Consider the following 14133-nt stretch of genomic DNA (forward strand, 5'->3'; position numbering starts at 1 on the left):
TGCTGGGATTACAGGTGTGAGCAACTGTGCCTGGCCTGGCCCAAATAATTTTAACTACAGTTAGAAATTAGGGTCTTCTGCTTGGCCTATACTTGCTGGGACTGAAGCCCAGGAAGAGGTGTTCTTATGAATGTACTTCCAGATTTCAGGAAGATGTGGTACAGGTCCCAAGATCTGTAGCACTTTATTTCCCCTTCCCTCACCTACACAGAGCTCAGGCCACAGACTTCAGCTGGGAAGATACCCCTGTCATCACGGCTTCTCTGCCTGGGTGTCTGGGGAAAGACACTGTAATTCTGCCTCTATCAGGCATACCGAGAGAGCTACATTATTGAGGGAAAGGAAGCTTAATGGACATATGTACTAGAACCAATAAACAGAAATAACAATGAACAATATATAGATTTGTTCAATAGTAAAGCCTACAATAGAAGTTAAAAAAAAACCAAAAATACCACTATTAATTATGAAAAGAAATGCATGTGTAAGTAAGTGTCTGAATATGACGGGACAGGGCAGAGGAGGGAATGAAGAATGTTTGTTAGAGATCTTTTAAAATTTCCTTTCATTCTTTTTTAGTTTTCAGGTCTATGTATATCAATATTTTTGTGTATATTCACCAGTTACCTAGAAATTGATTACATTAATAACTCCTAGAAATATTTAAAATGTTTTTATTTGTGGCTTTGAATATATCTACACTGAGTTAAATCTTGCAAGTATATGATCAACTGAATGCCAAAAGCCTTCAGAGAAACAGGATGTCTCTGTATGTATGCATGTACATGTACACATAACTTTATATAATTTTATATAAAATTTTAAACAAACACATAACAATTTATATATATAAAACTTTAAGTCTATCACCTCCTCTGATTCCTGTAACAATCTCCTAAGACATATAAGTCAGGTGTTATTAGTCTCATCTTATAGATGGGGAAACTGAAAATGAGACATAAAATGAACTGCCAAAGTCACAGATAGCGCGCTCATTCAGAGCCCAGAGTGAGTTCTGTTCTCTCTATTCCAGTATTTTATTTTCATTTAGCTATGACATTGTTTTTTAAAATGCTCTAAGATGTCACAGGCTAAAACTATTGTTTCACTTTTAATATTTGCTATTACTTGAAGGCTTAAATCTTCCTAAACACAGAAATGTTCTTCCCTTTAACAGTATGTGAACATGGGCCAGGTGGGGTGGCTGCAATCCCAGCATTTTGGAAGGCGAGACAAGTGGACCACTTGAGCCCAGGAGTTCAAGACCAGCCTGGGCAACATGGTGAGACCCGGTCTCTATAAAAAATATAAACATTAGCTGGGCATGGTGTCCTGTGCCTGTAGTCCCAGCTACTTGGGAGGCTTAGACAGGAGGATTACTTGAGCTCGGGAGGCCAAGGCTTCAGTGAGCCAAGATCGTGTCACTGCACTCCAGCTGGGACAACAGAGCAAGATCTTGTCTCCAAAGAAAAAAAAAAGGATGTGAATATGGCTTTCCTTAAAAAAAATTCAGTTTCATGTTCAATATAAACTTTTATGGCCCATATACATGTGTTGTGAAATTCTGATAGGACCATTAAAAAATGCTTGCATTTAATTTCACTATTTGGACAGCTGAATATAAGTCTTAAAAGTTGACATTTATACTGGCAAGCCTGACAGCGCACAAAATCTATAAATGGCAGTGATGGTGGAGACAGAAATATTTTTTCAAGTACTTCAGCAGCGACACTAGGGTGCAGCATTGTCCCTCTTCTCTGGCAAGGTAATCCATTCAGAGGAAACAGAACATAATTTTGATGAAACAATGCCAGAAACCACAGAGTAAAATCTAAAGGCACAAACCATAGAACTCTACAGCTTCTTTTCTGTTGGCAACCTACGATTGTCAGGACTTTGCCAAAAGTAGAACTGGCTTTTCCTTGGAAGCAGGTCAAACATGCCGGTCAAATGTTCCTTCTGGTCCATTTCACTGGCTTCATGTACTAAGGGGGTACTAACAATGTTAACAAGATTGCAGACATCAGTGCTGGAGGTAGACACAACTGTCAGGTAGTATAAATAAGGGAAAGAAGGTGATGACCTTCAAGGCCTGGCAAGCTTGACTTCAGTCAAGATTCTCTTTCCTTTTAACAGAAGGTCATTAGTATGTCTGAGTTCCCCAGTTTCCTCTTTAAGATCACATGAACACAAAATATATTCAACAGTCATGGGGAAAATAGATGGGAGTTCATCACTGACTGATTAAAGAACTTGCCATTCAGAAGCAGGGGTAACATGAAGGCTTTGTGTTGAATTTGTCTACTGTATACGGAGTGGTCAGTAGTAGGAGCAGTAGCATCAGCTGCCCTGGACCCAGGAAGCCCACAGGCATAAAAAACTAGCAAATGTTATTCAGGCCTTAAGCTACTATGTTCTGACTCAGCAGTGGCACTGGCACTAACAGAAGTCTAGCTGCTTCCAGTCACTAAAAGCACAACATGAGATTCCAGTTTTATTAACTGTTTTAAGTAGTCATGCTTGAGTAGACAGTGCTGGTATGAAAATCTATTCTTTAGGGGTGCTTTTTTTTTTGCAGTCTTACAGACTTCGAATTTCATAAAAATCACTGGGATTCCTATAAAATGTCACAGACCAAAGATCAGGGCTATTTTTGGTCTAGAACTCCCACTTTCTTCCTACTCCACTCCAATTCGGACGGGCCTTGCAAACCCAAAAACCCAAAAAAGGATGCCACACTGCATGCTTTGTGAGAAGAAGCTCCCCAGTTACATTCTAGAAACATGAATGCATACATGCCCTCACATGCATGAACATGCAGACACGAATGAAACTATGTAAATCATCAAGGAGCTATGTAACTGAAACCCAAGAATTTGAGCACAAGAAACGATCTTATAGAGAATTTAAGTCAGAGTTTCATTTGTCAGATGAAGTTAAGGAACCAAAAGGTTAAATAATTAATGATGAATTCTTTTTTTTTCTTTTTTTTTGAGACAGAGTCTCGCTCTGTCGCCCAGGCTGGAGTGCAGTGGTGCGATCTCGGCTCACTGCAAGCTCCGCCTCCCAGGTTTACGTCATTCTCCTGCCTCAGCCTCCCGAGTAGCTGGGACTACAGGCGCCCGCCACCAATGATGAATTCTAATAACAACAGTAATAGATAACTTTTAAAGCGCTTACTATGTGCCAGGCACTGTGTAAGCCTTTCATGGGGTGTGTTACATGACTTTCTCAAAGTTGCAGAGTTATTTTGCCAAAGACTTAGGGTTCTCATTTTCTATTTTGATGCTCTGAAGAAAAATGAGATGTGCAGCATACCATCCTTTGCCCAGGAAAACAAAATAAAACAACGCAGAACCAACCTGGGTGACCAAGGTTACTCAATGGGGACAGGAAGCTCACTGGACAAGGATGGGTACTTCGCCACCAGGCACCCCATCTCTGATGGTGGGTGCATTTGAAATGACCACAAGCAGAGAATGTATTTGAACTAAAGAACTGGAGCTCAGCCACATGAAGAAAGAGGAGCAGCAAAAAGATCCACACAAGCAACATAGAAGCTTCCAGAGCAGAGCAGTTAGGGCTCTGCATAAAACGGCACTTCCACCATGTCTCCACTCACCACACAAATAGTAACACTGTCTGCAGCAGCTGCTTGAAGTAAGAAAGACAAGAGATAAACACTTGATATGCATGTCAGAGGAAAGTCACTGTAAATGTTTTAATGCTATAGACACTGATGTAAAATTACAGTTATTACTTACTCCAAGATTTTTCCTAGTTGATCGACATCTGAGCTTCCACGAAAAAGAGGCCTAAAAGAATAAAGACACATTTTAAACAAGAAATGTTCTCAGATTACATTTCAATCATATTTGTCATTATCATTGTTTAACAGGAAGCAAAATATTCTTTATGGGTTGGGAAGAAGTAAAAAAATGGAGACATTTTTCCTTTGGTAAGTGAAGGTTTTCCCTGCATTTCACTTATGGATAAGGATCTCTCATGAATACCTGGTGGTAGATGAATTCCATGTTTTACAATCACGGGCATTCTATTTGCAGTCATTGTAACAACAGTGCTACCATCAAATTCAGTTCCAGGTTTCAAAGATCTGCTTAACTTCGTGACAAGGTGGAACATACCACCATCCTAGTCTCGGACCATAAATAGGTAGGATTCTTTGAAATTTCTCAGAGCACTCTTTCCATACTACTCTGCTATCAGAGTACTTCCTCATGGGTCTCTCTCCTTTCATTTGTCCTCAATGCTGCAGTGAACCACCTCTGGATCTATATTTCTAATTATACCACTTTTCTTCCTTCCAATATTATGACAGCTAACTATTACACGTTCTAAATCTTAACTCTGGGCTTTAGAAGCAATTGTCTGCTTCGAACACACAGCCTTCCTTGTCTACATTGAGCATTTAACTGGCAATTAAAAAAGGTCATTTTGTGACATTTCTGGCATTTCCCCAAGAAGATCAAGTAGCCCCTTGAGGGAGGAGACTTCTCTAGGTTTCCCTATAAATCCCTGCCATACAGCTTTACTCTGACAGATGCAGTTACTAAACATTTTATTTGATTTTGCATACACCTATGGTACAAGTAAACGTTCCTTAATTCCTTCCTCAACAAATGCCATAAGCAGGTAATTTTCAACACTAATGTATTAAAAATATTTGTAGTCTATTATCAGGTGTGATATTTCTTTTTATATTACATATCAAATTATAGAGCCTTAATCTTGAACTCTTAAATATTTTCTGTGCACAATAAATGAACTCACTATATATGGCCATATATGGAGAATCCTGCAGTCATAGCATTTCAGTGGTTAGAATACACCTTAATGTTTCTCAACCATACTTTCTATTCATGTTACTATTCCTGAAAATAATTATTTCCAAATGCAGTGGAAAAGAATTTACTTATGGCAAGGTGATGGGTTGAATTTTTTTTCCCCCAAATTCATGTTGAAGCCCAACTCCCAAGATCTCCAAATTTAACTGTATTTGGATATAGAACCTTTAAACAAGTAAGTAAAATAAAACAGGGTGGGCCCTAATATGATATGACTGTTTTCCTTGAGAAGAAGACATTTGGACACAAAGAGATATTGGGATGCATGTGCACACAGAGAAATAAACATGTGAGAACCATGAGAAGGTAAGCCTAAAAGAGAGCCCTCGGAAGAAACCAAACCTGCTGACACCTTCATCTTGGACTTCCAGCCTCCAGAACTATGCGAAAATAAGCTTTTGTTGTTTAAGCAATCCAGTCTGTTGTGGCAGTCCTATAAAACTAATATAAGCCACCCGCACATCACTAATGTAGCCAAATTCATAAAGAATCATGCAGTTGGGTTCTAAAAGACATCTTGACAGGTCTTAAAAGATGACAAGGTGAGAAGTCCAAATTTTTTCTAAAACTTCCAAAAAAAGACAAAAAATGGAATCTTAACAACTATAATTTATTGAGCATGAATGTTGTATCTGGCCTAGTGCCAAGTGCCCCAAACATAATCTCACTTAATTCTCACAAAAATTCCAGGAGAAATGTAGTAGTATAATCATCCCTATTTTCAGATGAGGAAACTGACTACTGGAGATGTTACATGATTTAATTAAGGGCACAATATTCCCCTCTCCTTTTATTTCTTTTTAGTTAACATGTTGATTTTTCAAGAAATTTTTTTGATTGGGGAAAGGGCCTATTTGGTGATGGACTGTCCTGGGAGTGAATCTCTATTTAGCAGTTTCTTCCTATATGATCTTAGGAAAGTCTCTTAATTTCTTTGACTTAGTTACTTCATTTGTAAAATGGAAATAATGACACTTACCTCATAGGATCAACTGAGATTATGAATATATCTCAGCTACTAGAATGCCCAGCTTATAGCAGAGTTACAATTAAGTGGTAACTAAACACACACACACACACACACACACACACACACACACACACAGAGAGAGAGAGAGAGAGAGAGAGAGAGAGAGAGACATCTCTCTTCTTCCTGGCCAATATTATACCCAGATAATCACGTAAAGTATTTCAAATGGTGAACTAGAAAGGAAGGAACCATCTGCCACTATGTGGTGAGGTCTAAGTCACATTTAAGTCTAACAGTCTTTCCTCTGGGGTCACTATATATTGCTTACATGTTACAGCTCTTACAACTTTATCAAGAAAATAATTTTCTAAAGGATGAATGCCACATTTTTCAATAAAGATTAATTAATTCTGAATTGGCAATATCACTTCCTGTATGCAGTTTTGCAAAACAAAACAAAACAAAACAAAAAACAAAAAAAACCCTCACCAAGTATTCAAGCCTATCAATGAGATAAATTTTCTCAGGTCAAATTACCAAGGGAACTAAGTTTCAGATTATGTGCCTTTTTAAACAAACAACTAAAAAAATGCATAGTATCATTTGTAATCTCAGTAACAGTGGCAAACAACATTTAGAAGTTGGGTGTGTTTTTTAACAGATGAGAAGCATATACTGGTATGTCTGTTATAGAAAGGAAATGATTCATGCATAATGGGGGATGAAAAATTTCATTTAGTTACAATACTTTCATTGTACTCAAAAGACAAGGAAGTCATGGGTTAACCTATAGAACACCTTTGTAACCTGTATTTGACCTGCAGCTATGCCTTGGCGGCTATTTTTCTTGATTAGTGGAGGAATTTTCCATGTTCATAAAGTGATCTTTCAAAAAATATTACTGGATAATATCTATTATTTTATACTCATTCCCATATTCCATTCTAGAGTTGTTATCAGTTAAGTTAAAATTGTTAACTTATCACCTTGCAATTACCATCTATTCAAATAAGTGGATTAAGCAGAAAATCAATTAACTGATCTACTTAGTACACACTAATTGACTGATCACCCACTAAGTACATATGGTTGCAATTGGTGCTGGGAGATACTAAGAAATACATATATATAAAATATAAATTATATTTTAAAGTATATAATTATAATGTATGTAATATATATAATGTAATAGTCATATGATATATAATATATATTTATACATTAATAACAGGAGACAAGGAAACAAGATATACAGATGCAGAACCACTGAGTAGAAGTTCACCTCATTTTACCAGTGGGAGACAGAAGTCGTGGTCATCATTTCATCTTAATAGAATGTTAGGAGGTGGTTTGATTAACCTTCTTTTACAGATGAGAAGTAAAGTAACATCTAAGGAAACACAGATGAGTATGTGGCTAAGCTGATCTGTCTGACTTCAATGAACAGCAATACAGAAGAAGTGTTTTAGAAAGACTAATTTGGCAGGGGTTTACTGAGTCAGTAAGAGGGGACGGAAACCAAGCCAAGGAGGTCAACTGGGAAGTCACTGTACAAGTAAGACGCCAAGGGCCTCAACTAGGTGGGACAAGGAAATGGCTAGAGATGCAAAGACATTTAGAAGAAGATGATCAGAACTTGATGGAAGTCTGAACATGATTTGAAAGGAGAAGCATGATTTTAAGTTTGTATTATATTATTAGTAAAGTCTGACAGAATGAGATAGATGGAGGTGGTGGGGAGAGGAGATTAGAAGGTAACTGACTTAGTTTTAAATATTTTCCTTTTATAATAAAATTATGTAAAACATTTCACTGAAATTTGGGAATGAATAATCTGCAAAAAAGGTAGTTAGCCATACTTAACTGTATATACCCAAGAGCATTAACATGCAGGTTCACATAAAAACTTGTACATGAATGTTCATAGCAGCACTATTCATAATAGCCAAAAAGTGGCAACAATCCAAATGTCCATCAACTGATAAATGGATAAACAGAATGTGGTATGGACTTATAAAGGAGTATCAGTGAGTCATAAAAAGAATGAAGTACTGAGACAACATGGGGGACCCTTGAAACCATTATGCTCAGTAAAAGCAGCCAGTCACAAACAACCACACATAATATGATTCCATTTATATAGACAATGTAAATTTATAGGATCAGAAAGTAGACTGGTTGTTGCCTGGGACTAGGGGATTTGAGGGAACACCGTTAGCAGATTGAAGGTCTATGCCCCTGAAAATTTCCTGTGTTGAAATCTTAATTCCTAAGGTGATGGCATTAGGAACTGGGGGCCTTTGGGAGGTAATTATATTAAGAGAGGGATTAGTGCCCTTATAACAGAGACCCTGGAAGACTCCCTTGTCCCTTTTGTCATATGAAGACACAGCAAGATAACGATCATCAATGAATGAGGAAATGAACCCTCTCCAGATACTGGCTCTGATCTTGGACTTCCCAGCCTCCAGAACTATGAGGAATAACTTTTTGTTGTTTATAAGCCAATCCAGTTCATGGTATTTTGTTAGCAACTCAAGCTGACCAAGACAGATTGCTAATGGGTATGGTGTTTCTTTTTGGGGAGATAAAAATGTTCTAAAATTGATTGTGGTGATAGTGGCACAACTCTGTGAAAATGCTAAACTGAAAAAAACACTGAATTGTACTATTTATATTGGTGAATTGTGTGGTTTTATCAATTATATTTTGATAGAGGTGTTAAAAAAGTTGGTTAAGAAATTATATTTCCAAGCAAGCATTACAGATTCAGGAGGAGGGCAAAAAAACTGCTAAGAATTTGGAACCCATCCACACACACACAAAAATAAATAAAAAAAAACTGCTAGGAAAACTGTTAGGTCTACATATATGAAAGGCTTAAGCACATGGTATTAAAGTACAGTGACAAACATTTTACCATATATTCAATCAAGTACTTGTCTGGAGACATGTGCCTCGCAAGTTTTGATAATCTATTGTTATGATCTGAATCTTTCCAAACACCTGATTTATCAGATTAGGGTTAAATAATAAACCAAAAATGTCTATGCATGCAAAAAAAAAAAAGGGACTGGTATGAAACTATTATCTTATGCTTCACTTTGGATGGTGAGATGATGAATGATTTGTTTTCTGCATTTTTCTACTTTTCTATACTGCATTTTATGAGTGTTAATTAGTTTTAAAATCAGAAGGCAAAAACCCGACAACATTGCCTCTTGCCATATACTGAATGTATATGATCTGTTCATCTCACCTCTTTATTCCCTACTTTAATACTAATACACTCTATTATACTTGTTTACCTGTTGGTCTCTACACACAAACTGGAAGTTCTCTGAGGACACGGCCAACCCTTACTTGATTCTGTATTCAGAGTACTTAATTTACTGCCCAGTTTGGCTATAATTGGAACTCAATTAATACATGCTGAGTGGTTATTGCTCCTCCCCGCAAGAAGGATTTCTGTCCCTTCTTCCCTTCAACTTCAGCTCCTCCTGTCTCAAAATTCACTTCCTTGGTTCATCTCTGGGTAACTCAAGTGCAAGCAGGTGTATCTGCAGAGATACATATATATGATTAGATGTATACACACCAAGAGCCAACTCCAAATCCAATTTAAATTGTTGTATCTGTTTATGCTTTAATCTGTCTGTGGCACCAGACAATATCTGCCTGCAAATAATGTGTATTTAAAAACTGGGGCTGGCTGACAATTATTCTCCTATATCCAAAACCTTGCAAAAACCTTCACAGAAGCAGCAGGAACTTTGCCCTCCAGTGCTTGCTTCAGCCAGGTATGCAGGCTAGGGATGGTCTCCTTGGAAGACAAAGAAAGAGAAGTGTTGAAAAAACGTGTAGCGAAGGCAAAACAGTATAGGATTAAGGAGGGTGGGGAGGGGAAAGACACACTTGAAGAAGTAAAACTGGTCCAGAAAGGGAGAAGGGCTGTAGGAAAGAGCACAGAAAAAAACAATTTAAAGCCCAAGTAATGAGAAGGAAAGACTGTGGCAGAAAGAAGAATCTGAGACGAAGTTCCGTCAGAGAGACTGAGACTGATAGGAAAAACCCTCTCCCAGGGAAGGGAGGTGCCACTTAGAGGAAAGACTTGTGTCTCTAACACAAGTTAGAGTGTGTGCTGGCATCACTGTCCGTAGGAGGGACTATGAGTCTGGTAATTTCCTTAAAAATAAATAGCTGAATTAATTTTTCCTTGTTACCAGATGTGAATAATTTATTTATCCACAGAGGGCTCATATTTACTAGACTATGAGTAACTTCCTCTAGAGAGAGAGGGAGAGAAAGAAAGAGAGGGAGAGCAGAGAGACAAACCCTACCATTTTTCAACTCAAAATTGAGGATCAAAATTAAACTAGAACTCACCAAACTACTTCAGATTTCTGAAACATTACAAAACTCATAAATTAATATATTTACTGAGTCAATTTATATATGACTAAAATAAGACTAAGTGGTCATTGAGATGAAAAAGTCATCTCTAATCACTGACAAAAATTGAACGAGTATCTCCCATTTGCAAGAAATAATTATTTCTCTTAAATATTCAAAAAATTTCATTTCTATTTTCCCCATGTCATCTCTTCCTGCCTTAGTCTGCTCCGGCTGCAATAACAGAGTATTGCAATCTGGGTGGCTTAAACAACAGAAATTAATTTTCTTGTGGGTCTGGACAGTGGAAAGCCTGAGATCAGGGTGCCAGCATGGTAACTCAACAATTTAGGCTTCTGGTAAGATCCCTCTTCCTGGCTTGTACCTGCTTTCTTGCTATGTACTCATGTGGCTAGAGAGAGGGCATGCTCTTTGGTGTCTCTTCTTATAATGGCACTAATCCAATCATGGGAGTTCCATCCTCACGACCTCATTTAACCCTAATAATCTCCCAGAAGCCCCATCTCCAAATAGCATCACAATGGGGGTTAGGGCTTCAATGTAAGAATTTTGGAAGGGACACAAACATTCAGTCAGTAACACATCCTTCCTCCTATTACTGAATACAATATACCTTCCATAATTTTAAAATCAAAAAGCTGGGCTGGCACATCCTTGCCCACTATAGCAGCAATGAATGTGATTTGTCTTTCTGTGACTAGGATCCAACTCTTCATTTTATATACTTTTGGATATTTTTTTCTTGCCAAATTACATGATTTATTTATTTATTTATTTATTTATTTATTTATTTCCCTTCCAAAGCCTCCCTTATCTCTTGCTCTCCAATCACACTGTTCAGGGGGATTGTTAAGGCTGGGAAAGAAACGATGATATATTTAGCACTTTCTAAGTGCTGGGTTCCTAAAACATTATTGCATTTTAATTCTCACTCTAACTGTGAAGTCAGGCGACTAGCAAGTACTGAATAACTTTGCAACTGAAACAAAGTTTTAGAAAGAGGAAAATAAATCTGAGTCAAACTTAGGAAGCTACAATTTGCAAGGATAAAGACTTTATATTAGTGTTATTAACAATTGGAGGCAAGTCAAGGATATGGTGCCCCCATGGAATCACCCCGTCCCCCTGGGCTTCTTTAATAGTCAGTTATCGCAGGCTCAACACTCCAGGGAATACTGTCTTCTATCTCTTCATATAACCACAGAGCTTGGATAACCCTCCTGCTCCCTTGTGGAAATTCTAGCTATAATACTCACTATACTTTAAATTGGGCTTAGCATTGAAAACCTTTAATGACGACATGCTAGGAGGTCATTTGGAGCAAGGGTGATGGTGTGGTGTGGAGACAGAATAGAAGATTAGAGACGATCAGGGACACCTGGCAACATTAGTGCCATTAATTAGTGAGGCTTTGATTATTAACTGGGCTCAGGGCTTATCAATTGCCTTCACTCTGCAGCAGAACTCTGAACTACAGATATCACTCAACCAAATTAGAACCTCACCATACCCCGTAATAAACTTATTCTGTCTCACAACTCCTAGTCTTGCTTTATACTGTGTCTTCCTGGGAGAGAAGGCAAAGCTTTACCAGGGAATTCGTTCATGAGTGGGAACCTTAGCACTGTTGTTCTTCAATACCTGGTCATTTGGGTGGGAGAGGGCCCAGGAATAGGGTAACCAACGAGCCCAGTTTGCCCAAGATTGTCCCAGTTTCAGTACTGAAAATGCTGTGTCCTGGGAAACCTCTCCGTCCCAGGCAAACTGGGATGGTTGGTCACCCTATCCAGGAGACTCAGAACAAGAGGCTGTAGAAGACAGAATTTTTAAAAAAAATTAAGTTCTTTGTTATTTCAGTGGGGCAGGCTGTTTAAAAAAATCAAATAAGCATTCCTCAAAACAATCAGAATGAAAGTGGTCCAGACAGACAGGTTTTATTCTATTTTTTCCTAATAACTTACTGCTACTGTGTAATAAGGGACTAGACTGGGGGCAGTCCCCTCTTCATACCACAGTTCAAGATGTTATTTCTCTCTCTCAGTAAATGACTTTGTAAAACTGTATGCATCTTGCCTCTTTGGCAGGGAAAGAGCATTGCCTATGGTTAGGTCCACAGGGTTAAATTAATAGTCTGCAGGAAGTGCTGGATCTAAGGAGGCAACCACAACTAGGGGGTCACTGGGGGTAGCTACCTACACATATAGGATGACAAGGAGATTTCATCCAATTTGGTTGGTAGTGATAGGCTGTAAGCTGGGTTGAGAATGATTCTCAAGTGCTATGTAGGTGTAACAAGAGAGAGTGCTACATTAATCAGTAACACACACCTCTGAAAACGAACTAGCTAAGTGAATCAAGTTTTCTCTCATGATAGGCTGACTTCAAAACAATACTGACACAAGGAAAAAAATTAGAAAATACAAAAGTAAGTCTGTCTAATAGAGACATTTCAACCAGCACATACTACATACATTACGGTAACCAAAATGTGGCTCTCAAAACCACTTCTTACTCTTAACCTCTGAATCCACTGGTTTTGTCTTCAACACAACATTTTTTTGCCAAAGGCAGTCTTATGGGCTCTGTTGTGGGTGCGTCTTTGAGTATATAATTATCATCACCTCTATGCTCACACACGTTTCTCTTGCAAAAACTCTAATATTGACATCAGCCGGATGTCAACAAAATGACATCTTTCTGAGGCTGAAGGTTTTCACGTTGCCTTTGGGGGAAAATAATCACTAGACATTTTTCTGAAATGGAAGTGTCTGTTGGCTGAAGTGGCTTCTTTAAAAAAAAAGAAGGTTTGCTCAAAATGGAACCAAAAGTATCAGTCATAGAGCATTACAAATGATCTAAAAATATTCTCAAATTGGATTCAATCATTGGTTAAAAATAGTCCAAACACTGAAAGACTGATTTTCTCATTTTTTCCTTAAAAAATTATAATGTGTTCAACATATAAATAAGGGCTCTGGCCCTTGAATGTCAGTGATGTTGTCTACCAGTGTCTAGTATTGAGAGTTTAGTGTGATGATTAATCAACAAAAGCTAGCATTTATTTTATCAGAATAAAATTTTACTGGCCCAACTGCAAGTTTAACTTTTTCAAAAAGCTTATTTACTGAATTTATATGCTGAATGATACATCATGGGTACTGTCAAAAATAGCAAATGATTGCATGCCTGTATCAAAACATCTCATGTACACCATATATATCTACTATGTAGCCACAAAAATTCAAAATAAAAAATTTAAAAAGTAACAGATTATTTTGATTATAAAATATACATGCATTGTAGAAAATTTGGAAAATAGAGTAAATAGATGAAAATAAAATACACAGCATCGCTTCCATTCTTTTCTCTCTTTATATACAAATGGATATGATTGTATCTCTAAAGATTTTTTTTTCTTTCCAAATAAGCTAAGATGGCACCATATCCCAGGGCAGGATCTGAGTCTTGACTACAGTCCTTAGTTTTGAACAAGTACAGGGTGACAAGAAAGTGTATAACAAAGCTATGACTGAATAAAACTCAAACCTTGGTGAAGACAAGAATCAAGGACACATTAAAAAAAACTATGGGCACACACACATTTTTCACCTACCTCTTAGTTTATATCTTATGACAGGGAGCAGGAGTAATCTTTTCTTTTTCCTTTATGAATGGTAAAGACAACTGGTATCCTGTCTGAATATAATATGCCTATCCAGCACACTTTGGGTAGAATCCAATGATGTGTGATAATTCAACAATTTGGTACAGGAAACAGAGCCCACAACATTCCTCAGAAATTTCACAGGCAATCTAGACAGAACAGACCTATTTGAATAGGGATTTTTTGTTCAGTAATATTTGAAGGATGCAGTTTTTCACGGT

The 14133-nt window shown here is 37.6% G+C and overlaps 1 protein-coding gene across 3 annotated transcripts in view; it reads right to left on the bottom strand.

Annotated features, from left to right (window-relative positions):
* Positions 1 to 14133, bottom strand: part of CDK6 (cyclin-dependent kinase 6) — a 233349-nt gene that overhangs the window by 13049 nt on the left and 206167 nt on the right. For all 3 annotated transcript variants that reach the window (XM_011955055.1, XM_011955056.1, XM_011955054.1), the window contains exon 6: positions 3765 to 3815. In XM_011955055.1, coding sequence (XP_011810445.1) covers positions 3765 to 3815 — 51 coding nt within the window. The remainder of the gene's footprint in view (positions 1 to 3764; positions 3816 to 14133) is intronic.

Source organism: Colobus angolensis, unplaced genomic scaffold, assembly GCF_000951035.1.
Source record: "Colobus angolensis palliatus isolate OR3802 unplaced genomic scaffold, Cang.pa_1.0 Scaffold394, whole genome shotgun sequence".
Classification (NCBI taxonomy): Eukaryota; Metazoa; Chordata; class Mammalia; order Primates; family Cercopithecidae; genus Colobus; species Colobus angolensis.